This window comes from Bison bison, unplaced genomic scaffold (genome assembly GCF_000754665.1).
Source record: "Bison bison bison isolate TAMUID 2011002044 unplaced genomic scaffold, Bison_UMD1.0 scf7180017864531, whole genome shotgun sequence".
In the NCBI taxonomy this organism is placed as follows: Eukaryota; Metazoa; Chordata; class Mammalia; order Artiodactyla; family Bovidae; genus Bison; species Bison bison.
The window spans coordinates 7,409,004-7,434,761 of record NW_011495081.1 but is presented as its reverse complement, the minus strand read 5'-3'; the positions used below and the strand labels follow the sequence as shown (position 1 = coordinate 7,434,761).

General features: G+C 34.4%; 1 protein-coding gene across 1 annotated transcript in view; it reads left to right on the top strand.

Moving 5' to 3' along the window:
• Positions 1 to 25,758, top strand: part of CSTF3 (cleavage stimulation factor, 3' pre-RNA, subunit 3, 77kDa) — a 67,722-nt gene that overhangs the window by 33,356 nt on the left and 8,608 nt on the right. The window contains exons 4-13 of the mRNA XM_010831883.1: positions 16,144 to 16,176; positions 16,775 to 16,872; positions 17,854 to 17,920; positions 18,001 to 18,035; positions 18,119 to 18,245; positions 19,773 to 19,850; positions 21,319 to 21,481; positions 23,562 to 23,671; positions 24,059 to 24,175; positions 24,438 to 24,566. Of these exons, the coding sequence (XP_010830185.1) occupies positions 16,144 to 16,176; positions 16,775 to 16,872; positions 17,854 to 17,920; positions 18,001 to 18,035; positions 18,119 to 18,245; positions 19,773 to 19,850; positions 21,319 to 21,481; positions 23,562 to 23,671; positions 24,059 to 24,175; positions 24,438 to 24,566 (957 nt within the window). The remainder of the gene's footprint in view (positions 1 to 16,143; positions 16,177 to 16,774; positions 16,873 to 17,853; positions 17,921 to 18,000; positions 18,036 to 18,118; positions 18,246 to 19,772; positions 19,851 to 21,318; positions 21,482 to 23,561; positions 23,672 to 24,058; positions 24,176 to 24,437; positions 24,567 to 25,758) is intronic.

The following is a 25,758-nucleotide window of genomic DNA, read 5'->3' as shown; positions in this document are numbered from 1 at the left end:
AGATTAGCAGAGTTCCTAAAGTTTTTTACCCCGAGAGCATTTGTCAAACTGGGAGAACTTGAGCTTCAATTTCAAATGCTTCTAGGAGTTCAGGTAGCAAAAAGTCAAAGCCCAAGGCCTGCCCAACAAAACATCCTCTTCCTCTAAAGCTATGTGCAGAAAATACTCAGGATGACACTGAACCAGAAATAAATCTATGTTGCCATATTAACCCTAGGAGATTAGGGAAAGTTGCTGTGCTCCTGAGCAGAGCAGAATGGGAATTCCAGGCCTGAGACATTTCAACAAGTTGGGCCTTACATGGATTTGTGGTCCAAACAAACATCACTTGGATAGTTCAAAAAGCTTTTGAACCATGATTGTAATGGGGATTTAACCTGAATTATGCTCCTAGGTGCCTGATAATCTCATTCAGACTTTTTTTTTTTTTGGAGGAATGCACCTTCATCCTAAACCACAGAAGAAAATCTTGAATATTTTTCCAAGGAAAAGGAGTTCACTTGTTAAAAACTAACCATGTGAGGAAACCATGTACAGCAGAAACAGATCTACAAAGACTTAAAAGACTAGAATTAAAATGGAATTAGATTAATAACAGATTAAACACAGATGAAGAGAGAATTGGAAAATTCAAGAAATCCAGACTGGAGTTTAAAGAAACTGACAGAAAATACGAAAGGATTCGGGTCACAAAGGATAGAGAAAATGTGTGTAAATGACGTTCAAGAAGTAGAGGAGAAATACTGAGCAGAAGCTCAGTTGGAAGAGATAAACGCTTAACTTATTTCAGGATGATGCAAGAATTCAGCAGATCTAGGAAGCTTAATGAATCCCAAACAGCATTAAAAAAAAAAATTCTCATGTAGACGAATGAAACTACAGAAAAAAAAATCAACTCATCGTAGAAACGACTGGAAACAAAAGGACAAACGGCCTTCAAGGGAGTAACATGTTGACAATTTCCTGACAACAGTAGAAGCCAGAAAACAAGGGAATTGCCTCTTCAACTTACTTAGAAAAACCTGTCAAAATTCTATACCAAGGAGAAAAATCTTGATGAGGGTGAAGAAAGACATTCTTGGCAAGGTTAATGTCATTGTCAAAGCTACATATGTATTTTTCTAAGAAATGAATTGTTAGAAATACACTTTACAAGCAGAGCATGAGTCATCTCAGAAGTTTAGAGACTACATATGTATTTTTTGCCATTTCCCATTATAGTATATAACTTCCTCAAACTAAAATTTTACATATATTATTTTTTAAGAATATTCCTGTCATTATCCATCAAATTACTCAGTATTTTTCTTGATCAACTCTCTGCTGCAGAGTTACTCTTTTCTAGTGAAAATTCTCATATATGAAAGAACTTTTGTTAGAATTATAATTCATGATATATTTTTACTTGCATTTTTTAGAGGGAAATGATTATGAATTTTATTTTTATTTTAATTTATGAACTCAGTAAATGATTGGTTTAGTGCCAGAAGTTTACAGATTGTGGCATCCAACAGTTTGTTGAAGTAAATGTTGACTTTGAGTAAAATTTTTACCCATCTATATTTCTTTAATTTATTATTAAATGTTACAAATACTTTATTAAACACTAATCTTGAGTGACATCAGTGTGTTTTTCCATTTGTTGACATCCATTTTTAGGCTTGAAAGTCACCTGAGTAAATAAATTTATGGTTGTATTTCTGTGGTTTGATTTATCAGTTTGTGTTAAAGTTGATTTCTTTTAAAAATGCTTAAATTCTTTTAGGTATTTAGAAGTTTCAAAACTCCTTTGCCTTAAAAAATATTGTTAATTAAATAGTTTAATAGTAATATAATATATGTATGTGTAATGTTCTACTTTACACATTTTTAGAGTATTTGGAATATTTTAAGAATTGATGGTTAAATACAGAAGTATGTTTAAACATGAGAGAAGCCCCCCCCAAATTATCATACTATCTAAAAAGTTTTAAAATAGCATGTTTGTGTATTTTAAAATGTGGTTTAAAAACCCATGTTATAAAAGTGACCTGCAGGGAAAAGTTTTTTTATCTGCCCAACCTTGAGTCACCCAATTCCCCCTAGTGGAAAAGTATTGAGCTGATTTTTTTCCTCTCCTTTTACATGAACAGTTGCCCCTTAGGTTTTCTTTTACATCTTTTTTTCTTTTTTACTTAACAAAGTAAATTTTCTTTTTTATCACAAGTACTTATTCCATATTTAGTTTAACCTGTCTTCTACTGAAGAACATTTAGGTTCCTCCCAAACTTGTTTTACTAGAAATGTTACTGTGTTGAATATATGTGCATGTCATTTCTGTGTAAATATATCAGTGAATTTATTTCTAGATAAGGAATTGCTAGATTGAAGAGTTTGAGCGGGTTTTTTAACCAAATTGCCTTCCACTGAAGTAATAATTTAAAATCCTATTAATCCTTGATATTGAAAGAGTTCACTTCCTCACTTCTTTTTTCTTTCCTCACATTTTAATTCAATATATTATACTTTAAACTTTTGCCAGTATTCATATGTAAACAATTATCAGTTTGGTTTTGATTTGTATTCCTTTTATGTGTGAAACTGAATCTGTTTTTATAAATTTAAAGTCCCTTAAGATTTCTTTTTCTGAAACTTAATATCCTTATTCCATTTTTGTTTTGTTATTTGTCAGGAACATTTTACATTACGGGACTTAAGGAAAGTTTAGCATGATTTGCTATTTATAAATTTAGATAATTTTAATATGACATTTAAATTGTATGTTATCTCTATTGCTTATGTTTTTCTCAATGTCAGACTGGAATGAATGATAAATATGCTCTCTGATGTGAAAGACCGTATTTTTATTTGTTACTTTGGTGTTCGTGACTTGCTTTAAATAATTGTCTTTCAATTGTTTTGTGCTTCAGTTTTCATCTAGTTCATCAAATCTATAATTTCCTACTAAAATCTTAAAGTTGCAAATTATTTTTCTCATACATGTCTTGAACTTCTAACATTCTTGCAATTCAGCTTTAGAAAGATATGAGCAGGCTTGAATACCCTTATGTAATAATAGTAGTTTTAAGTAGATTTTATAAGGGTATGTTTCTGTTGGTAGGTATATATTTTTCCCTTAAATTGATTTGCTTATAAAGTATTTTTGGAGAAAAGTCTTGATTCACAGTACAGATTTTCTTGTGCTATTCAATAATGTCAGGCATCAAAATCATGAAGCCATCGTTCTAGTATTGTAGAGCTCCCTTTGAAGTGAGTTTTATGTGTAAGGATTTTATTTGTACTAATTTTTTTTTAAAACAGTAAATATTTTTAAACTTGTTTTCCCAGTGGTCAGCTAAATACTTCATAAAAATCTGATTTTCCAACATGCATGCCTGCCTCTCCAGCAGTGTATCTCAACTGTAACAATCTGAAAATCCAACCTTTAGTTTATTGGGTGCATACTGTGGGATGATGAGGGAGGAGGAGGAGAGAGCAATGGTTTGTCCCTGTCTTTACTGTCTTCCCTTAGGTTTAGGGAATGATTGGGAAAGGACTGCCCAGAGCTCAACTTCTTTGAGAAATAGCATTAGAAAATTTTAAAATTACCTTCTGATTTTTACATGTCACAGCTTTAAATAATCTGACATCCCCACTAACCAGTCTCATAAAGAAAGCCTGGATGAAATTAGATCTGTGTATTAGGATCCATTAGAAAGAATGGCCATGTATTAGATTATAGTAGCCTTCCTTGAGACTTCATTTACAAACTAAAGTGACATCATCTTCTCACTTGTCTTGCTCTTGAGGTTCTTTTCCCCTTCAACTTTCTTTGCATTTCTGTCACAGCGCAAGGAGGGAATTCCAGTGTACTCTTTATTGCAGTCTTGTCTACTAAAACCTTAATGACAGTATTCCATATAGAATTTGAACTTAATTCTTTATGTGGTATCACTTTGGAAAATGTCATCACAAACATATATGGAGGAGATAAAATGTGAAACAAACTATTTTCTCTGGAATTTGTTCAAACTATATAAGACAAATTCCAGAGAAAATAGTGGATGCTTTCTTGATAAGTCTTTAAATAACGGTACTTAGGAACTTACAAAGTAAGGAAAAAAGAAGTTTTAAAACTTAAATACCTATTCGATTAATAAAACATTCTGGAAGTAGTATTTAACATTTCAAAGTAGGACTTAACCCACTGAAATAGAGCCAAAGTTTTAGTTTTGGAGCATGTTTGTCATAGAGGAAGAAGATTCATGTCTCAATCTTACTGATTCTTCTGGAGTGTAATATTTTTTACCTGAGTTTTTTCTTTGCTTTTCATGAAGATAATTTGTTAGCTGTACCTACCTATTTAAACCTCCACTTCCAAAATTCCAACTTTTAAGTAGCTATTTAAAGCAGTATTATTTGGGAAAAAGAAACCATGTTTTCATTCAAAAGAATTAATGGAAAATAAAGTTGATTTGAGTGTGTGCATGGAATTATCTAAACCATGTGAAAGTCTGTTTTCAAAATTAATATTAGAATTTTAATCAATCCTTTCCAATTGTTATTTCATTCTGAATTGTCTGACAGTATAATTCTTAGCGTTCTTTTTAAACCTTTTTAATGAAAGGTTTTTTAGTTAATGTTTTGACAAGAATTAAAGAACTTTTAATAAGCTATCCATAAAAGTTATATGTCTTACATTTTTACATTTGCATTGATATTTAAGATAGTATAATGTTAATTCCACAAGTTAACTGTGAATGAATATGCTGTCAGTGCTAGATTTTTATCCACATTCATTTAGCAACTATTTATTGAATGTCTGCTATATGTTAGGCACTATTTTAGGTGCTGTGAAATAAACTGATAAAAGTAAGTGTGTTTGTGGGATTTTTTAAAAATAATGTTGACTTGTTTTCAGATGAGTCAGTGGAATTATACTTAAATGGAGTATTGAAAAAATGCAGTTATTATAGTAGGCTTTTATAAACTATTGCCACTGAAGCTAAATATGTAGATGAATAAAATTTTTTAAATTAAATATTTCCATTTTAAAAGGCAAGCATAATGAAATAGTGTCAAATGAATGGAGTTAAGAGAGGTGAAAGGAAAGCAGAACTTACGGTTGTTTAAAAAGGAAAATAAAACTTATTCATTATTTAAAAGGATAATATGTTTATTGCAGGAAAACTAGAAAAATGTAAGCATAAAGGGAAGAAACATCCATATTCCCACTATCTTTTACCACTTAGCCTTTCTAGATATAGCTGTCTATAAAATCTTACTTTTTTGTAACATGTCTTTACATGATAGCACATTTTATTTATTATACAAAATTGCTTCCAAATACGGCAAAGTAGTTTGTTTTAGACATGCTTTATAACCAGTCCTTTATTGTTGTGTATCCATATTGTTCCCTTTATGAGGAATTAAAATAAATATAGTTTTACTTAAATATCTTTATACATTTGTAATATCTTTAGATTTACCTCTTGGAATTGATATTTCACTATCAAAGATTTCTTACATGATCTTTCAAAAGTTTAGCCAGGTCATTTTTAAAACTGCTTCAGGATTTCAGTAAAAATGACTAATTATAGTTTGTGTGAGAATAGATAAAGGATTTAATCAGTGTACACACTTATGGTGAGAAGATGATTAGGAGATTATTTAATAAGTATTTTTTTAAAAGGAACATGAAATTAGCTTATTAACAAGATAGAAATAAACTATGCATAGAAGATTGAGAAAACTGAAATTGGATCATACGTACAAGTGTAGATTTTAATTTCTTGGATAAAGTGATAAAAAGGGATCAGAAGGAAAGTTACAGACAGTAATTGTAACTTCCGATCTCAAGTGTATTTGAATAGTAGCATTGAAAAAAAAAACCATAATGTTTTAGTTAGAGGAATGAATGCCCTGTAAATAGGGGAATACTGGAATCATAGGCAAGTTGCTCAAAAAGTAGAGAATTGTCATGCACTGGATTTATATCCACTTCGTTGTAGAAGCTCAATCCTATTTTTAAAAGTGATTTTAAGAAAAGCTAGATGAAATATTACCCATGATTATAGATTTCTAGTGTACATTGGCTCAGCAGTAATAAAAGTATGTATAGCGTTTGTAACAAAGAAATGTATAGAAGGACCTTTGATGCACTGAAAATTACGCAAGGAATTGATATTCTGATAGGAATCTGTCAAAATGGGAAAGAAAGTGTTGTGATTTATAAGACTAGAATGATCAGAAGAGTGACTAAAATAAGGCTTTTGTCCAATGATAATTAACTCTTAAAAATAACAGGTCTCAATTTATATGCAGTGAGGAGTATTGGTGAAAGATGAAAGAATTGTAAAGAGTAAATGGTTTTCTACTCTAAAAATTTCACCACATGTTAAAAAGTTGTGTGACTGTACTAATGGGAGAGGAACTCAGCAAAATGAGTGAAGTGAGATATTTTCTAAGGCCATGTATGAAGTTCATGTAGAAATCTTAGAGAAATTATATTATTGAATAATATTTTAAGTTGCCTGGAAGGATTTTCATTTTGTTAAGAAAAAAAATTCATAAAAGCTGAAAATGAAGGTAACAGGCTAGAGAAGACTAAACGGATGTGAAAGAAAGAAACTGATACTAGGCTTTTGAGGGAAGTGGATCAGCACACTTGCTTGAGGACCTCCCTGGTTGCACAGTACAGAATTTATTCTGTTTTTGAGATTAGTGGCTTATAAAGTTGGTTTTTTGACATTTCTGGTAGCTCAAGGATCCCAAATAATTGTACATATTTCCCATTCTCAATTTTACCATTTAGAAAGAAAATCTATGTCGTACATCAGTGATGAGGGGCTGTGGGGTAGGTGGTGTAGTGGGGTTAGAGTAGCAAAAACATGGAGCCATGAAGATTAACTAGGTGATGTTTTGATACTTTAGACAAATTACTCACTTTTCTCCAAAAGTGAAATACCCTGCTCTGTTTTCCTTACTCAGAATTTGCAGATTATTTTTGAAAAGTAATGACTTGCCATGGTGTTTACAAAATGTTTACTGGAAGCAAAGAGTTTCAGACATTAAGTGAGAAGGATGAGTCTATAAATGTCAAGTGAGAATTATAGACAGATGCCCTATAAATTGGGGCAAAATCAATTTCAGGTCAAAGTTTTACCTTTGACTATTTTGGTTGAAATTAATTTTGCCTGATTTCCTGGCAATTAATAATTTTTTTTTTTAGCTTTGTAAGCGTGGATGAGAATTTGAGAGCATTTAAAAATGACTTGTAAATAAAGATATTTATAACCAAAAGGAAAACACAAAGGAAATACTCAGAAGAGAGATTTACTACCCCAATCAGCTATGGTTTTCTTTCTTTTCTTTTAAAAAACACCTACCTCTATTGCTGTGAAATTGTTTTAGGTAAATAAAATCTGTCACAGAAATAACTAAGAAAAATGGTCTCTCTTCTCACAGTGGTAACAGTTTTGGCCAACAATTTTGTGTGCATTTCTCCTGCTCATCCGTGTTGCGCTCTAGATAGAGACACAGGAAGTGGGATGGGGAGAATAAGTAGATTGGATAAACATACCAAATGTGTGCCTGTTTTTAAAATTCTGCTTCTTTTTAAAAATAATATACCGTGGGCATATTTCCATTTGGTATTTTAAATACCCATCATTGCTTTTAAAGTTTTATGTAGGTGCCAGCTTGCCTTATTCCATGGCACCAAAAGCTTCCTACCTTCACCTGTCACTCCCACCTCCACCATGAGCCATAGCTTGTGTACTTGTATCATTGGGTGATAAAAGTATCGCTGGATCATGCAACTGATGAAAGAATCAGTAATTTAGTATCAAGTTTAAACTCTGCTTGGTGTTTTAGGCCCCCTATAATGGACCTCCACCACAGTTAGCCAACCTGTTTTCCTAGTATCTGTTCTTTCTTGTGTGAATGTTTGCACTGTTCCACAGAAAACTTGAGAAACTCATGTTATTTCATTAACTTTCAGAAATTTGTTTCTCATCAATGGCCAGGATTCTGTCTGCACAGTAAAACTTTCCTTGGTAACTAATTTGCATGGAACTCCTATTCCTCTGGGTTTATAAGACATGGTACCAATAGAAAATAATTTAAACTTGGTCCTATCTTTCCAATAATACTATGATTATAACTAGATTATAAACTTTTTGAGTTCAGGTCCATATCCCCATATCTACTTGGTAAATCCTAAACATGTTACAAATACTTTTTATTGTTTCAGTTAAGTAGAAGATTAATACCTAATTTGGTTAGAGAATTAAAGAATCAAATGGACATAAATTTAATCCAGAACTGAAGATAATAATATTTTTGCTTAGCACATTTTTAATGTCAGTCATACTGAGACTGTAAGTGGTTTATACTTTACACTTGTATTTAACAAATGTTACTTAATGTGCACATTTTAAGAGCCTGGAGGAACTAAAAATTTATGGGACAACAAGGTTTTCAACAATCAGTTAAAAGTAAATCTATGTATATGTGTATGTAGGCATACATTTATAGCTACATTTAATAGGAAGGTTATAGAAATAGTACAATATATTGTAGGAAAAATTAGGGAGCACAGATAAGCAAAGCAAACATTTTAAACTATTTGTGACTCCCTTACTAAAACAACTCTATGAACTATAAAACTTAGTTTAGCCCACCACTGTTATCTGTAGGGCTAGAAAAGAGCCTATCACATAGACATACAATTTCTTGTATAAAAATGGATTTGCTGGCTGATACTCCTTTCCTGATGTCTTTAGCTTAAGGTTGGGACTGGGTGGTGGGAAGGAGAATGTTCTGCGGCTACTCTGGCAACTTTAAAATCCGTTGTTTAATCTTAGAGAGACATTCTTCAGTGTTTCCCAAGTTCTTGAAATCTGCTCACATTTTGTAACCATCTAAGACATCATTTCCAGGGTACAAGGGATTGAAAACAGCAGAAGTGTGGTGAAAAAGAGTAAATTAATGAAGGACAGGGTTTATATTTAGGATTCCATTTCTTTCAGGTTTCAGGATTGGGGCTGAACTTTTTGGAAAATTAAGACAAACAGAATGAGGCAGCTTCTGCAACTCAAATTGGTTGTTTAAATTCCACAAAAGTGCATGTGCTGTGCTTTAGAGTAGAAAAGATGTAGAGAACAAATTAAGAGTGTGGATTTACAATTAATTTGGCTATTCATCACATTTATTTAAGCAACTGCCATGTGATCTTACTTGAGATGGGGCCAGACTCCACCTCTGCTGTGTGGACCAGTAGAGTCTTAAAAAACAGTTATTTTATGAAAACCTCAACACAATGTATAGAGACTTACTTTTTCTTTAGATTGTTTTGCTTACTTTCCGCTATAGAGTAGTCTTGCCAGTTAAGTTTACTAGTCAAATGTGTTTTTGAAACATTTATATAGTTAGTTACTTATTATTATAATTGAAAAACTTAAAAATAACATTAAAAAGTTCTGATGTTACAGAATTTGGTGGGGTTTTTTTCCCCAAGCTATATTGTAAGAAAAAAAATTTTTTGAGGAAATAATTTTTTTTGGCCTTGCCAGGAATCAAACCCAAGTCTTCAGCAGTAAGGGTGCAGAGTCCTAACCACTGGACTTCCAGGGAATTGCCAGTTGACAATTTTTTAAATTTAGTTCTTTCCCTCCACCTTAACTTTTCATATTTTGATATTTCAAATGATTCACCAAAAAAGTAATATTGCAGTTGTATGACATTTTGATTATAAAAGTGATATAAAAATATAAGTATTACATTATGCTTATTTTTTCTTGGAATAATTATTTTTAATTACAAAAATAAAATGGCCATGTTATTAGAAGCTTTGAAAGAAACAATCATTCCATCACACAAACAGATAAATTGTTCATTTTTGGGTATATTTCCAACCACTTAAAATTTTTTTTTTCATTAGAATAAATTAGGATTCCTGTTTGAAAAACAGAAACCTCCGATGACCATTTGCAAGTTAGAGAACTGAAGACTAAACGTAATTTTTTGTTTATGGCTGCAGCATGCAGAATCTTAGTTCCCTGACCAGGGTTGGAACCTGTGCACCCTGCACTGGACAACCAGGGAATTCCCTAAAGATAATTTTTTAAGAATCCCTATTTTTTAAACTTAGGCAGCATTACTTTTAATAATATAGATAAGATGTGAGCATGTTCTAGGAAACTTGGCAAAATTGTGTGCATATCTATAAAGGGCTTTAAATGGAGGCTTTTATTTTTATTGAAGTATAGCCGCTGTACAATGTTATATAAGTTACAGGTGTACAGTATAGTGACTCACAATTTTTATTAATATACTCCATTCATAATTGTTATAAAGTACTGCCTATATTTCCCCATGTTGTACATATATCCTTGTAGCTTATTTTGTACCTAATAGTTCTTACCTCTGAACCCCCTACTCCTATATTGCTCCTTCCCTGTTCCTTCTCCTTATTGGTAACCACTAATTTGTCCTCTATATTTGTGAGTCTGCTTCTTTGTTATATTCACTGGCTTATTGTATTTTTTAGGTTCCACATGTAAGTAATATACAGCATTTATCTTTCTCTGTCTTAATACAGTTAGTATAATACCCTTCTGGTCCGTCCATGTTGCTGTAAATAACAACATTTTGTCCTTTTTCATGACCAACTCGTATTCCATCGTGTGTATTAATACCACATCTTCCTTATCCATTCTGTTGATGGATACTTAGTTTGCGTCCATATCTTAGAAATTGTGGATAATGCTACTCTGAACATTGGGGTGCATGTATCTTTTTGAATTAATGATTTTAGTTGTTCGGGATATATACCCAGGAGTGGAATTCCTATTTTGGTTTTGAGAAACCTCCATACTGTTTTCCACAGTGGTTGTACCAATTTACATCGCCACAATCAGTTATGAAGGTTCCCTTTCCTCCACATCCTCGCCAGCCAACATGTGTTACTTGTGTTCTTTTTGGTGATAACCATTCTGACAGGTATGAGGCGAAAACTACATAGTTTTGATTTGCATTTCCCTGAGGATGCTAAGCATCTTTTCATGTACCTGTTGGTCATTTGCATTTCCTCTATGGAAAAATATCTGTTCTGTTTTTCTGTCCTAAATGGAAGCATTCTCTATGGTTAATGACAGAAAGATCTGAGAATTTCTGATGTCAAAACAAAACTCAAAGAACTATCAAGAGTTTTTTAAAATTTAAACCTAACTTTATCAGGTAGGTTCCTATACAAAAGTACCTAATTATGCTAAATATATTTTTAAATATTTAACTTAAAGATAAGATGTTTTCATATAAATCTAGTAAACAGTAATCTTTCGAAAAAGAAAAATAGACTAGTAGTAGAATGACCAAAGTGATATTCACATGTTCTTGTACTAGTTTCACCAATAATGGAATTTGAATGTGATCGTCCACATAACCTTTCCTTTTTCTCAAATGAGACCAATTGTAATAACAGCATTGCTCTTTCTGGCCATTTGGTTTACATAACTCTATTCAAAGAAGATGTAATGAAAAGTTTATATTCCTTTGTAATTTTGTTAATTGGTATCATTTATTATGAGTATCTGGAATGTCTAGATCTTTTCAGTCCTTGGAAAACCATTCTTAGTAGGCATTATTTGTTTAAAAATGAAAACTCTGATGATGGGAGAGATTTATCACCCTTGATAAAGGGTGATCACATTCTTTTCATTTTACCACACTGCTTCTCCAAAGTAGAGTGGTATTTTTAAAGATTGAATGATGTTTTAAAAGTGAGATACCTGCTAATGGTGATGCTACCAGTGTAGGCTCTATGTACAGGGTGGCTGTCAAAGAATATTTGATTGAATTAAATGAATGACAATCAGTAGCAATGTATTCAAGGCCATAGAGTCTTCCTATATTAGAAGTGTCTTTTTGTACATATGTATTTTGAACTTAACACTAATTGAAGTAATAAATAATTGATGAATGAAAGATACAAGATCAATTTATGTAAGAAAAAATTTAAGAATTTTTGTTTACATTTTTGTGAGTTTGAGTGAACTCCGGGAAATGGTGATGCACAGGGAGGCCTGGCGTGCTGCGATTCATGGGGTCGCAAAGAGTAGGACACGACTGAGCAACTGAACTGAACTGAACTGATAGACAATTTTTACTCAAATACATAAATGAAATCATATACATGAAATACAGTCTCTTTTTTTCTTGTCTCTATTCCTCCCTCCACCCATAGAACTCTACCTACCATGATCATATTAGCTTTTTTTTACAAGAATGGATTATATTATACACATTTTAATCTTTTTTTCATCCAATAAAATCTTGTGGACATTCCCCCAAATTACTTGTTATAGCCCTAATTTGTTTTATATGGACATACAAAGCTCCATGATGTGGATGCACCATGATTTATTAATATTAGACCACTTCCGTTTTGGGGGACATTTATTTTGTTAACGATTTTGCTGCTGCAAAGTTTGCAGAAAATAACTGTATAAACCCATTTTCATCCTGGTGTTTTTATTTCTATGGGGTAGGTCCCAGAAGTAAAATTGCTGTGTTAAAAGTTGTATAATTTTTATTTGAGTAGCTTTTCCCAGTGGTTTTCTATAAAGGGCATAACAATATTTGCTCCAGCAATGGATGAAGTCACTAATTCTCATTGCTTTGGTAGTGTTAATACCCTCTGAAGCTTTTACAGTTCTGACGAGTATAAAGTGATATTTATTATTTTAATTTGTATTTCATATTTTGGAAATTTGTGTGTGATGCCATATTAATTTTAACCACTAACATTTTCTCTTCTGAGAATTGCCTATTCAGATTCTTTGCCAGTTTTCCCAATGAGTAGTTTTGGTTTTCCTGGCCAGTTGTAAGAACTATATAATCTGCCATCTACATCTGGAAGTCTGGTGACTTGAATTCATCTTACTTCATTCCCACTCTCAACTTATTTATTTGTACGGAGGCAAGCAGTTGGATAAAAGGAAACCTCAGTTTCTACAGAAGTCTTGAAAGACAGGGCTGGTGGAGCGCCTAAGACAAGGAATAAGAAACTGACTCAGAAATACTTGGCACCCTTCCACTGTCTTTCTGCCCCAGAGAGATGTTGACATCAGCCTGGCCTCCAGGAAACCAAAAAGGAGTTGAATTGGCAAGCTGAGTCCTCCTTACTCTTGTGTAAAGACTTCTCTGCTTTTTTTGTCAAAAGACTACCGTCAGCCAACTTGCTGTCTACACCTGCTACACAGCTGTTGTGGTAGAGAGGGTCAACTACTACACTGGGACTGCCAACTCTGAGCTCAGGGAGTAGATGGAAAATAACTGCCATGTCTAAGGGTCCAGCAACAAGGAAGGAACACAAATTGTTGGGACAGGCCCCCAACAAAAAGAGCTTTTGGAGGAGAGAGACAATAACTTGAAAAAAATAATAGGAACACAATGAGATTGAAAGTGCAGTATTTAAAAAACACAAAAAATCTTTGGAGCTAAAATTGCTAATTTTTGAACTAACTACAACAATAGATCAAATGGAGGAAAATGATAACACGGAGACTTAAATTTGTGGCCTGGAGAATCTAGTGGAAGAAATATTTTTAAACCTAAAGCCAAAGGCAAAGAAAGGATAAAAATAACAGATTTTGAGGACAGAAGGAGAACTAATGTGTATAATAGTTCAAGAAGGAAAAAAAAAAAAGGAACAGATTGAAGAGAGGCAGTAATTTAAAAAAGACAGCCTTGAGCTGAAAAAGGCATGATTCTAGCTTCAAGGGGCCTGTTGAGTCCCAAGCAGAATTCATGGTAATAATAAATAATGGGACTTTCCTGGTAGTTCAGTGGCTAAGATCCTGTGTTCCCAATGCGGTGCGGGGGCAGGGCGGCACTGAGTTCCATTTCTGATCAGGGAACTAGGTCCCACATGCAAAACTTAGAGTTATTATGCCGCAACTAAACAGACCTGGCACATGCAAATAAATATTTTTAAAAATAATAAAAATGTCATGTCAATTACTAAGTTCCCATTCTTCTAGGCAGTGTTTTAAGGGCTTTACATTTATTAACGTGTTGAATCCTTACAACAGCCCTACAAAATAGGTGCTATTATCCCCCCTAATTCAGATAAGGAAAAAAAGGTTTAACTATTACAGTCAGAAAGTGAACCCAAGAGATCTGACCCCAGAGCTTTGACTAACTGCCTCAAAGAGCAAAGACTGTTTAAGCAAATCCTGTTACAATTTATGATCTCTGAAGATGAAGGGTGAAATCTTACAAGTTCCAGAGAGCAAGAGCAAGAAATCAGCAAAAGAAGAGCCTGTCACCAGAGTTCTGATCTGTAGTACCTTAAGCTAGAAAGCAGTGGGAAAATGTATACATACTACTAATTGGAAAGGACCACAAGCCGATTTCACTAACCAAATTATTCATGTATCAGGCTGATACAAAGATTTGCTGATTTATCAGAATTGAACAACTAACCCCACCTACCATCTAATGAAAATATTCAAAGGGAAATCTAATAGTATTTAACCCTTGTCTTCACACATGTTACTCCTACCTGGAATAAATCCTCCCTTTATCAGTCTAACAACTCATTCTTTTATTTTAAATTAAAGTATAATTGATTTACAGTTTTGTGTTAGTTTCAACTACATAGCAATGTGATTCAGTTGTGTATGTGAGCGTATATTTCAGATTATTTTCCATATTAGATTATAAGATGTTGAGTATAGTTCCCTGTGCTATATGGTAAATCCCTGTTGCTTATCTGTTTTATGTATAGTGATTTGTTAATCCCATACTCCTAATTTATTCATCTTCTCTTCCCTTTCCCCTTTGGTAATCATAAGTTTATTTTCTATGCCTCTGAGTCTGTTTCTGTTTTGTGTATAGATTCATTTGTATTATTTTTTTAGATGCTACATGTCAGTGACATAATATTCATCTTTGACTTATTCGGTCTATCCATGTTGCTGCAATGGCCATATTTCATTCTTTTTCATGTCTAAGTAATTGTGTGTGTGTGTGTGTGTGTGTGTGTGTGTGTGTGTGTCACACACCACATCTTCTTAAGCCAATCATTTGTTGATAGGCACTTGGGTTGCTTTCGTATCTTGGCTGTTGTTAATAGTGCTGCTGTGAACATTAGTGTGTATGCATCTTTTCAAATTAGAGTTTTCATTTTTTCCAAATATATGCCCAAGATTATGATTGCTAGATCATATGGTAGCTCTATTTTTAGTTTTTTAAGGGACCTCCATACTGTTCTGCATAGTGGCCACACCAATTTACATTCCCACCAACAGTGTAGGAGGTTTCCCTTTTCTCAATATGCTCTCCAGCATTTATTATTTGTAGACTTTTTGATGATAGCCATTCTGACCTGACACCTCATTCCTAACATCTTAACTTCTAGAAAATCTTTTGCAGTCCCCTAAGCCTGAGTTTTCCAGCGTTCTTGCCTGGAGAATCCGAGGGACAGGGGAGCCTGGTGGGCTGCTGTCTATGGGGTCGCACACAGTCAGACACGACTGAAGCGACTTAGCAGCAGCAGCAGCAAGCCTGAGTTTTATTCGCCTCTTAAATGCTCCCATAGCACCCTGTAGTTCCCTCACCTTGGCGCTTGTTTCCCCTGTAAAATTGTAAGCTCTCTGAGGACATAGACAGACTATGCATGATTTGTTCACTGTGGTATCCCCAGTATAGCAGGTTGACAGAGTGATCAAAATTTGTGTGGTCAAAATTAGCAAATCTTTTTTGCTACCGTACTCAGGTTGTTTTAGTCGTAGTCCTTCAGGGAAAGTACAAGTTTTGTCTTTAGTAGATCTATTCAAAGCTCTATTCAAATATGCCTTGTTTGTATTTCTTTATTCATCTTGTGACTGTTTTACAAAATTTTTAGTTCACAAAATTTCAACATATTGAATGTATAACATTTTTACATGTAAAGTTAATTTATGTAAGGCATATTTACAATGCATGTTATCCATGTTGGATTCAGACTTCTATTATTTGTTATTTTTGAAAGGCAGAATTAATAGGAAAGTATAGAAATGAATTTACAAGCTTAATCAAAACACTCAGAGATAGTGTTTTAATACTCTAAAAAGAATAGTGTTAATTCTATTTTTTTTTTCTTCTGTTTCTCTGCAGATTAAAGCTAAAAATTATGACAAGGTAGAAAAGGTGAGTCCTCTTAAATACACTTTGAATTTTATGCTGAAGTTTAACTTAGGACTTAACATTTGTGAGGCAAATAGTAAAATGTTAATAATTACTGAATCTAGCTAGTGATTGTATGAGCTCCCAGGTGGCTCAGTGGTAGAGAATCTACCTGCCAGTGCAGGAGGTGGAAGAGATGCAAGTTCAGTCCCTGTGTCGGGACGATCTCCTGGAGAAGGAAATGGCAGCCCACTCCAGAAATCTTGATTGGGAAATCCCATGAACAGAGGAGCCTGGCAGGCTACAGGCCATGGAGCTGGACTTGACTTAGCAACATAACAACAAAGTGATTATATAGGAGTTCATTGTACTTATTCAGCCCATTCGTGTGCTTGAAAATGTTCATAATAAAATTTTGGAAAGGAAAGTAATTATATTCTCCTGACCAAAATTATGAGAATGATTTTGATTAAACAAAATAGACGGAGTTGTTATTTGTCATTTATTTGTAAGAAGCTAAATTCATGAAAGGAGCTGAATTTGTTTCTTTAATGTTTCATTTCAACTGTGTACATAGGAAATTTATTTAACTATGGATTCTCATATTTTACTGTATTTACAGCTATTTCAGAGATGCCTTATGAAGGTTTTGCACATTGATTTATGGAAGTGTTATCTTTCATATGTCCGAGAAACCAAGGGTAAACTACCAAGTTACAAGTAAGTTAAATCAGGATCTTAAGGATGCAAGTCATGTCCTAATTTAGTCATCTCCTCTCGCAACTCTTAACTCCAGAGGATGAAGAAATTTAAGGATTTGAAAAATCAGGATTCTCTGAGAAGTTAGTAAAACATGGGGAAAACCGCTTTAAAGAAAATCACTGGCATTAGATTTATTCTGGAGAGTTGAATCATCCAAGCCCCTCTTCTATATTGAAACACTGTACTTTCGCAGCTCCAGACCATTTTGTTCAGAGGCTTGTTGTCAACTTAATAAAAGGCTGCTTCTTGTCCTAGCAGCACTCTTGGCAGGTTACATTTATGATGTGCTTTTTAACTGTTCGAAGGCACCTTTGACAGTGGTATTGTGTAATTGACCTCCTCACTAGGACGTACCCTCACTTATCTATCTTTGTTGAATATAAATAATGGACCTTCTCAGATGCTCTTTTTGTATGTAACAAATAGGCAGATTATTTCTAGAACCAGAATTCTTTGTTTTCTTTTCTTCCTTAGTCTTATATTGAACAAGTTCTTTCTCCCTAAATTTTACTTCAGAGCTAATAGATCTTCAGCCATAACTTACCTTCTTAATCAATGAATCAGATATTTCCCCATTTGAATCTCTACATATAAGAGTCAGTTTGAAGGTTATAAAATTATATAAAACATGGCCCCTATCTTTGATAAGCTTACAAGTAGTAGGTAAAAGAAACAAAGTATGTAAATTAATGACATTAACAAGCTAAACACAAAAGAATACTGTATACTTGCAAAGATGTCATTCATTTTGTTTTTATAAAAGATTTAAATGTTCTGATCCTTTGAACGGAAGTTATGATTATGTTTTAGTTATAGATACATTTTAATAACGGTTTTTCTGTTATTAAAATGTATCTTTCACATTTATTTCAGAAATTATAGATACATTTTAATAACAGTTTTTCTGTTATTAAAAAACATCTTTCACATTTATTTCAGAGAAAAGATGGCTCAAGCATATGACTTTGCACTGGATAAAATTGGAATGGAAATTATGTCTTACCAGGTAGAGTTAAAATTAAATACATACACTTAATAAATTTGAAACTAGTAAGAAAAATACTAACATTTTCTTTTATTTCTTAGATTTGGGTGGATTACATCAACTTCTTAAAAGGCGTGTAAGTATTTACATAGTTTTATTTTCTGTGTGAACACTGATTTAGCTACAATATAATTGATGGCATTTCTCATCCAATACCAGGGAAGCTGTTGGATCTTATGCAGAAAATCAGAGAATAACAGCTGTTCGAAGAGTTTATCAACGAGGTTGTGTTAATCCAATGATCAACATTGAACAGCTGTGGAGAGACTATAACAAGTATGAAGAGGTAAATTAGGAGAGAGTAGTTTATTATTATGACAAAGTGATTTTAATTTCCATGCGTTGTGGGTTTGTAGCCTTTCTAACGTTAGGTACCTGGATATCAGTGCTGCATACGTTTGTTTTCATGTTGATTGTAATGAAAGGACCATTCCTCATGTTTTGAGAGTCTCATATTACTGTTGAGTTATTTTTTAGAGAATACTGTAGGAGAATTATAATTCTTACAAAACCATTTTTATTCAGTGCTAAACTACACCCACACAGTCATACACATACCTGTTGCCACTGGCTCTTATGAAAGAGTTCCTTTTGGAGTTCCTTTTCCAGTGTCGGGATGAGTTGCAGTGCACCTGTCACCTAGTTACAGTGATGTGATTATTGCCTTGCAATTGCGAGATGTGGGACTGTGGTCCAACATCTTTGTTTCATAGGAAGTGATTTATTAGTATTTTATTGATTAATTTTTGGCTGTGCTGTGTCTTTGTTCCTGCACAGGCTTTTCTCTAGTTGCAGCAAGCAGAGGCTACGCTCAGGCTTCTCATTGCAGTGACTTCTCTCGTGGCAGAGTGCAGGCTCAAGGGCGGGTGGGCTCAGAAGGTGCAGCTCCCCAGCTCTGGAGCACAGGGTTAATAGTTGTAGCGCACGGGTTTAATTGCTTTGAGGAATGTGGGTTCTTCCCGGATCAGGAATCGAACCAGTGTCTCCATTGTGAGGCAGATTCTTCACTATTGAGCCACCTAGGAAGCCCCCAAAGAACTTTTAAATTCAATGTGGCTTTTACCTATGAATACTTATGTTGGAATTAAAGCTGAGAAAATTTCAAGATATTTATTAATTCATTTAAAGTTTATAGTTATAGACTCCTTATATTTTTAACATAAATAGTATTAAACTTGTATTTCCCAAAATAAGAAAAAACTCTGAGAAATGTGGCATTATTTCATATTTTTGCAAATCTCTCTGGTAGCTAGCTTAGTAGAGGACAGATTTTCATATCTGCTTCTACATTCTATCTGGTATCATATTGAATGTCAATATAACTTCTGAAAAACTCCACTGTATATTTGTGAAAGGAGCAAATCATGTCTCAGTGATAAATGAAAATTGTTTTGATCTTACGGACCCTCAGAAAGATCTTGGGGAACAGGAATCTTTGGACTACTCTTTGAGAACTACTAGACATGAATGAAGTTATGCAGACCTAGTTAGAAAAAGGCTTTTAGAACTAAGCCATGGCTATTCACCCAGCTGAATCTGTACATCATTCTTTATTAGTAAAATTTTATGTGAAATAATTGACCCTTTCCAAATCATTCCCTATCTTTGAAGTTTACTGCCATTCTCATAACATATAGGCAGGTCCTCCTTGTTTTCTTAAGCATATAAAGTGATCAAACCTTTATTTTACTAACCAAAAAACCTCTCAAAATAAATAATTGAAAGTTACTTAGCAAACGAATAAACCATATTATCCTAATATTAAAATATATTTAATTTTTAAATAATGTACATTTTCTTTTTTTTCTCTTAGGGTATCAATATTCATTTAGCTAAAAAAATGATTGAAGATCGGAGTAGAGATTACATGAATGCTAGGCGGGTAGCAAAGGTATGGAATTCCATCAGGCCGCTTACTATAATGTTTGTTATGAGTATGTTATTTACACAGGGGCTTTTCCCATCTGGTATCACTCAATATGTTCAATCATTGGCAATCTTCACTAATAACAATTAATTACATTGTCTGAACAGATGATGTATTTGATATTTAAAGTGAAATACCTCTTTACGGACTTGTGAAAGGATAAAATAGAATAAATCAAGTTTGGAAGAAATTATTTTTTAAAAGAGAGAAACAGAGGTTATAGAGACAAAGTTCTACATAGAATTAATCAAGTAGTTGTTATCCATCCCTCCTATCTGCTCATACATATCTGAATACTGTACTACTGTCTGGTCTAATGACATTGCTCTCAGGGACAGAGTTTTGTCTTGGGTACATTCCTTTCCACTCAGTGAAACTGTTAGAAGTTAGGGAAAATAGCCTAATACTATGAACTATTGAAGTTTTAAAGTTTCTCCAGAGATGGCAATAACGATGCCACCAGATCATTAGTCATGTTTATCTGTCAACCTCTCTGTCCTGAGAATGACTTTCTGTATCACCTACAGAGAGGGCCCAGGGCTGTTCTGTTCACCTTGTCCTGGGAACCTGTTCTTGGGTGATTAATCTTTTATCTTTCTCCCTGCTCTTAAATAGTTTTTAGCTTATATTAACAAAGTAGTAACTAAGATCATGGCATCTGGTCCCATCACTTCATGGGAAATAGATGGGGAAACAGTGGAAACAGTGTCAGACTTTATTTTTTGGGGCTCCAAAATCACTGCAGATGGTGATTTCAGCCATGAAATTAAAAGACGCTTACTCCTTGGAAGGAAAGTTATGACCAACCTAGATAGTATATTCAAAAGCAGAGACATTACTTTGCCAACAAAGGTCCGTCTAATCAAGGCTATGGTTTTTCCTGTGGTCATGTATGGATGTGAGAGTTGGACTGTGAAGAAAGCTGAGCGCCGAAGAATTGATGCTTTTGAACTGTGGTGTTGGAGAAGACTCTTGAGAGTCCCTTGGACTGCAAGGAGATCCAACCAGTCCATTCTAAAGGAGATCGGCCCTGGGTGTTCTTTGGAAGGACTGATGCTAAACCTGAACTCCAATACTTTGGCCACCTCATGCGAAGAGTTGATTCATTAGAAAAGTCAATGATGCTGGGAGGGATTGGGGGCAGGAGGAGAAGGGGACGACAAAGGATGAGATGGCTGGATGGCATCACCGACTCGATGCTCATGAGTTTGGGTGAACTCCGGGAGTTGGTGATGGACAAGGAGGCCTGGCATGCTGCGATTGATGGGGTCACAAAGAGTTGGCCACGACTGAGTGACTGAACTGAACTGAACAAAGTAGTATTTGGGGAGGGGAAAGGCATTTTGAACAAAATATTCCAAACTGATCAACTCCATTCCATATATGAGTTGTTCTTCAGCTTACCACAGAATTCTAAATGCTTATTGTCTAGGAATATGAGACAGTAATGAAAGGTTTGGACCGCAATGCTCCGTCAGTGCCTCCTCAGAATACTCCTCAGGAAGCTCAGCAGGTGGATATGTGGAAGAAGTACATCCAGTGGGAAAAGAGCAACCCTCTACGCACAGAAGATCAGACCCTGATAACTAAAAGAGGTAACAAGATTAGGTCTCCTGAGACTCCAATTATATGCATGTTAGGCCACTTGATATTATCCTATAGGTTACCAAGGCTGTTTTTTTTTATCCCCAGGCTTTTTTCCTCTTATGTTTCTCAGACTCAATAATTTCTATAGATGTCTCCATGTTCACTGGCCTTTATTTTATCATATACAGTATGCTGGTGAGCCCGTTTGGTGAATTCTTCATTTCAAATATTCTACTTTTCAGTTCCATAAATTTCCATTCTAGGAATTTTTATATGTATTACAGTTTTCTTTTTTCTGTTGAGATTCCATGGCCATTACCATCTTTCTCTTTCTGTCCTTGAATATATTTAAAATAGTTACAAAACCTTGTCTGCCATTGAGGGTTTGATTTCTTTTCCTCTTGACTGTAGGTCACATTTTTTGTTTTGTCAGAAGTCTGGACATTTAAAAAAAAATTTCTGGACATGTAAATGATATATAGTAAAGACTAGATTCTGTTATCTTCCTCTGAAGAACGTTGGGTTTTATTTTAGCAGGGAGTTAAATTACTGGCAGATCTCGACTTTGTGGAGGCTTGGTTTTACAGTGTTAGGATGAGCCTGTGTTAGTGGCCTTTATCTCACGGTAAATCTCTTAGTCCTGGGATATAGTCTTTACTCTTAAGACAATGGAAAGTTCAAGGTGTTTACTCAGAATCCCTTAACCTGATGGGAGTCAGAATCCAAACATGGTCTCCATTACAGTGGGCAGCTGATGAGATATCACTCCAGCTCTTTCAGCTCTTATTTCTGCTCGGGCTCTTTGTATTTTTTCCTGTGGATGTCTATTTTAGAGTCAGTTAAAAATTTGAGGGCATTTATGTCCAGATTTTCAGCCTCCACCTTCTGTTGTTCTCTTTTGGGGGATTTTTCCCCCTTAATTTCCGGTTGCTTTTCTAACCCAGAACTCCATGTCACTTACCTCAAGCTGGTAAAACTTCAGCATTTGACTTGAGCTCTAGCTATCCCAGAACTATACACACAGGGCTGTGTATTTGAGGGGAATAGCATATTAAATACATGTCTACAATTTTTAAAAATTCAAGTTTTTTAGTGCTCAGGCCTCTCTGATTTCTTTTTCTTTTGGTCATTCTCTGGTGCCTTCAAATTGTTGCTGTTTGTATTGTTGATGATTTTTTTTTCCCTACGAGAGTTAGTCTTATACAGACTACTCTGCCACTGCTAACACGAGACTTTGGAACTTAAAAAGACTCCGCAATCTTGCCTTGTTCTCTTAACCTAGCAAGTACTGTTTCCTTTGCCTGCACCATTTTTGTATCTGCTCCTGTCCTTCCTGCCTCTCCTTACACTCTCATCTGACCAGATTCTATCCCTTCTTCAGGTTTCGCTTAGATGTCAGTTCCTTAGTGAAGCCTTTCTTAAGTCTCTAAACTATGTTAAGTCCTGCTGCTGTAAGTTAAGATTACACTGTACTTTCCTCATCGTGCTTATTTTCACAATTGTTTTCTTAATATCAATCTTCCCAAAATATTGCAGACTTCTTGAATATAGGAAGTCTTAGTCACTGGTATATTCACAGTGTCTTTCACATTCCTTAGCATATAGTTCAGAGAAGGCAATGGCACCCTACTCCAGTACTCTTGCCTGGAAAATCCCATGGATGGAGGAGCCTGGAAGGCTGCAGTCCATGGGGTCGCTGAGGATCGACACGACTGAGCGACTTCACTTTCACTTTTCACTTTCATGCATTGGAGAAGGAAATGGCAACCCACTCCAGTGTTCTTACCTGGAGAATCCCAGGGACTGTGGAGCCTGGTGGGCTGCCGTCTATGGGGTCGCACAGAGTCGGACATGACTGAAGTGACTTAGCAGCAGCAGCATATAGTTGGTACTCAATAAATATTAGTTTAATAAATGGTAAATGAATGGGTTTGGGTGGATGATAATAATCACTGAAGTTTTTTATTTCTAATTATCATTCATTATTGAGGGGCCTGTCTTAGCCTGAAAATTTAGTTGTGATACTTATATGGACAGTTTTATAAATAATGTTTATTCTAATTAAATGTTGCAAATGTCTTCTCTTAGTCATGTTTGCTTATGAACAGTGCCTGCTGGTGCTGGGCCATCACCCTGATATTTGGTATGAAGCTGCCCAGTACCTTGAGCAATCAAGCAAACTGTTAGCAGAGAAGGGGGTGAGTGTTCATTTTTTCCCCCTTTTTGGTCTTTTCATGGTTTTGATATAGCAATAATTTACTAAAAGTATAACACTGAATTTTGGTAATAATGTGTAAGAATTGAAACTTGAATCTTATGTCACTATGAATCTTAGTGACCCTGTGATTAGACTAGCTTAGAATGAAAACATAGCGGCTCTTTTTTAATGCATTAAAGTGATGAATCACTTAGAGCACTTAGATAATTCTTTTTTATGTTGAAATAATGGAAGAAGTCTTTGGAATTTTTTAAGAATCCAGAAATGCATGTATGTCCATAGGTATATACATATGATGAGTCTGTGTTTTATTCTCTTTCAGCTACCTTAAAATTACTGTAAGTGAGCTTTCTTTTTTCTCTCCTAGGATATGAATAATGCCAAATTATTTAGTGATGAAGCTGCTAATATATATGAAAGAGCCATAAGCACTTTATTAAAGAAGAATATGCTTCTTTATTTTGCATATGCAGATTATGAAGAGGTAAGTTAAAATATTTAGAACTTTCTTATAATTGGTATTTTTTTACTGCAGCACTGAATTTTTTTTCCTAGCTGCTTCGCCAGGCATGTTTCTTTTTGAAGACAGAGATAATGCAAAATGAACCGTTATTAGTCCTTAGCTCATTATATATTTATGCTCAAAGCAGGTGCCTTTGTGGGATGCAGCCTCTGGATTCCTCAGAGCTCAAATCCTGCTTGTTTATGAGTATATATTTATATCCACTTCTTCTCTACCATCTTAGAGTCGCATGAAGTATGAGAAAGTTCACAGTATATATAACAGACTTCTGGCAATTGAGGATATTGATCCCACCTTGGTAAGTAACTTTATAAATCTCTTTCCCACCTTTGCAGTCTGCTTTTATAAAAAAGTTTTTTAATCTATATAAAGTAAAATTTACTGTTTTGTTGAATTGTTAGTTCTGTGAATCTTGACTAATAACATAGTCATAGGACAACCATCACAATTAAAATATAAAACACTTAAATCACGCCACAGAATTTCCCTCATCTGACAACCCTTCCCTGTCTCCCAGTCCCTGACAATTACTGAGGTACTCTCTGCTCTATTTTTTTTTAAAGTCCAGAAGTATGAAACAGCTACAGTGGGGCTTTTTCTAACACCTTCCTCGTGAGCATAGTTTGAATGCTATGTAATTGTTGCTTAATAAATATTTCTTTTTAAGTAAATAGAGGCAAGAGAAACCAACATTCTGGGAAGCAGTTAGACAGGAACTCACTTTATCCTGAATTCTACTCTATAATAGTGGTTTTCAAAGCCACTATTTTTGCAAAAGTGCAGTGGAACTCTTTCAGTTGGAGGAGAGGTGGACAGGCCAATGCATGGGGCTCTAGACCCTCTGCCTCACGTCAACTACAGATCCATTCCTTTTTTGTTTGTCTACCTTGGGGTTCCACTGCTTGCATTTAGTCATCTTTTTAAAATTCGTTTAGCAGCCTGCATCTGTGCTATACACTGTGCTAGATTCCAGCAGTATAATGACAAATAAGTTAAATTTCATTCCTCAAGTAACTCATAGTTCATTCATCTGGGCAACGAGGTTTGGCATCATCAAAACTCGGCCAGTCAGGAGCCTACTCAACAGTCACCCTGTGTATAGTCCAGAGACCTTTGTTCATCGAATAAATATTGCATATTCATTATGTGTTAGGTACTCTGTTAGTGCAAAGTATAAAATGATTCAGTTATCAATGAAGTTACATTATATGTTCTTTAGAAAATAGAGTAGTGGGTTTTTAAAGCAATAAATCAAGAAATTCTAGTATTTTCTAGTATTTTCACTTTTATTCCTTCTTAGGGTTTAATTAGCATGTTTGGAATTAGATGATTGTAATGATTATAAGACCTTGTGACTTTACTAAAAATCACAGAATTTTACATTTAAAGGGTGAATTTTGTGCTATGTGAATTATATCTCAATTTAAAAAAATTAATTTGCATGCATCTTTAATACCAGAAAAAAATTGCTTACGGATTTAAATACTGCAATATCTATAATCTTATTGATACTTTTCAATTTCTCAGGTATTCAAATTGCTTTC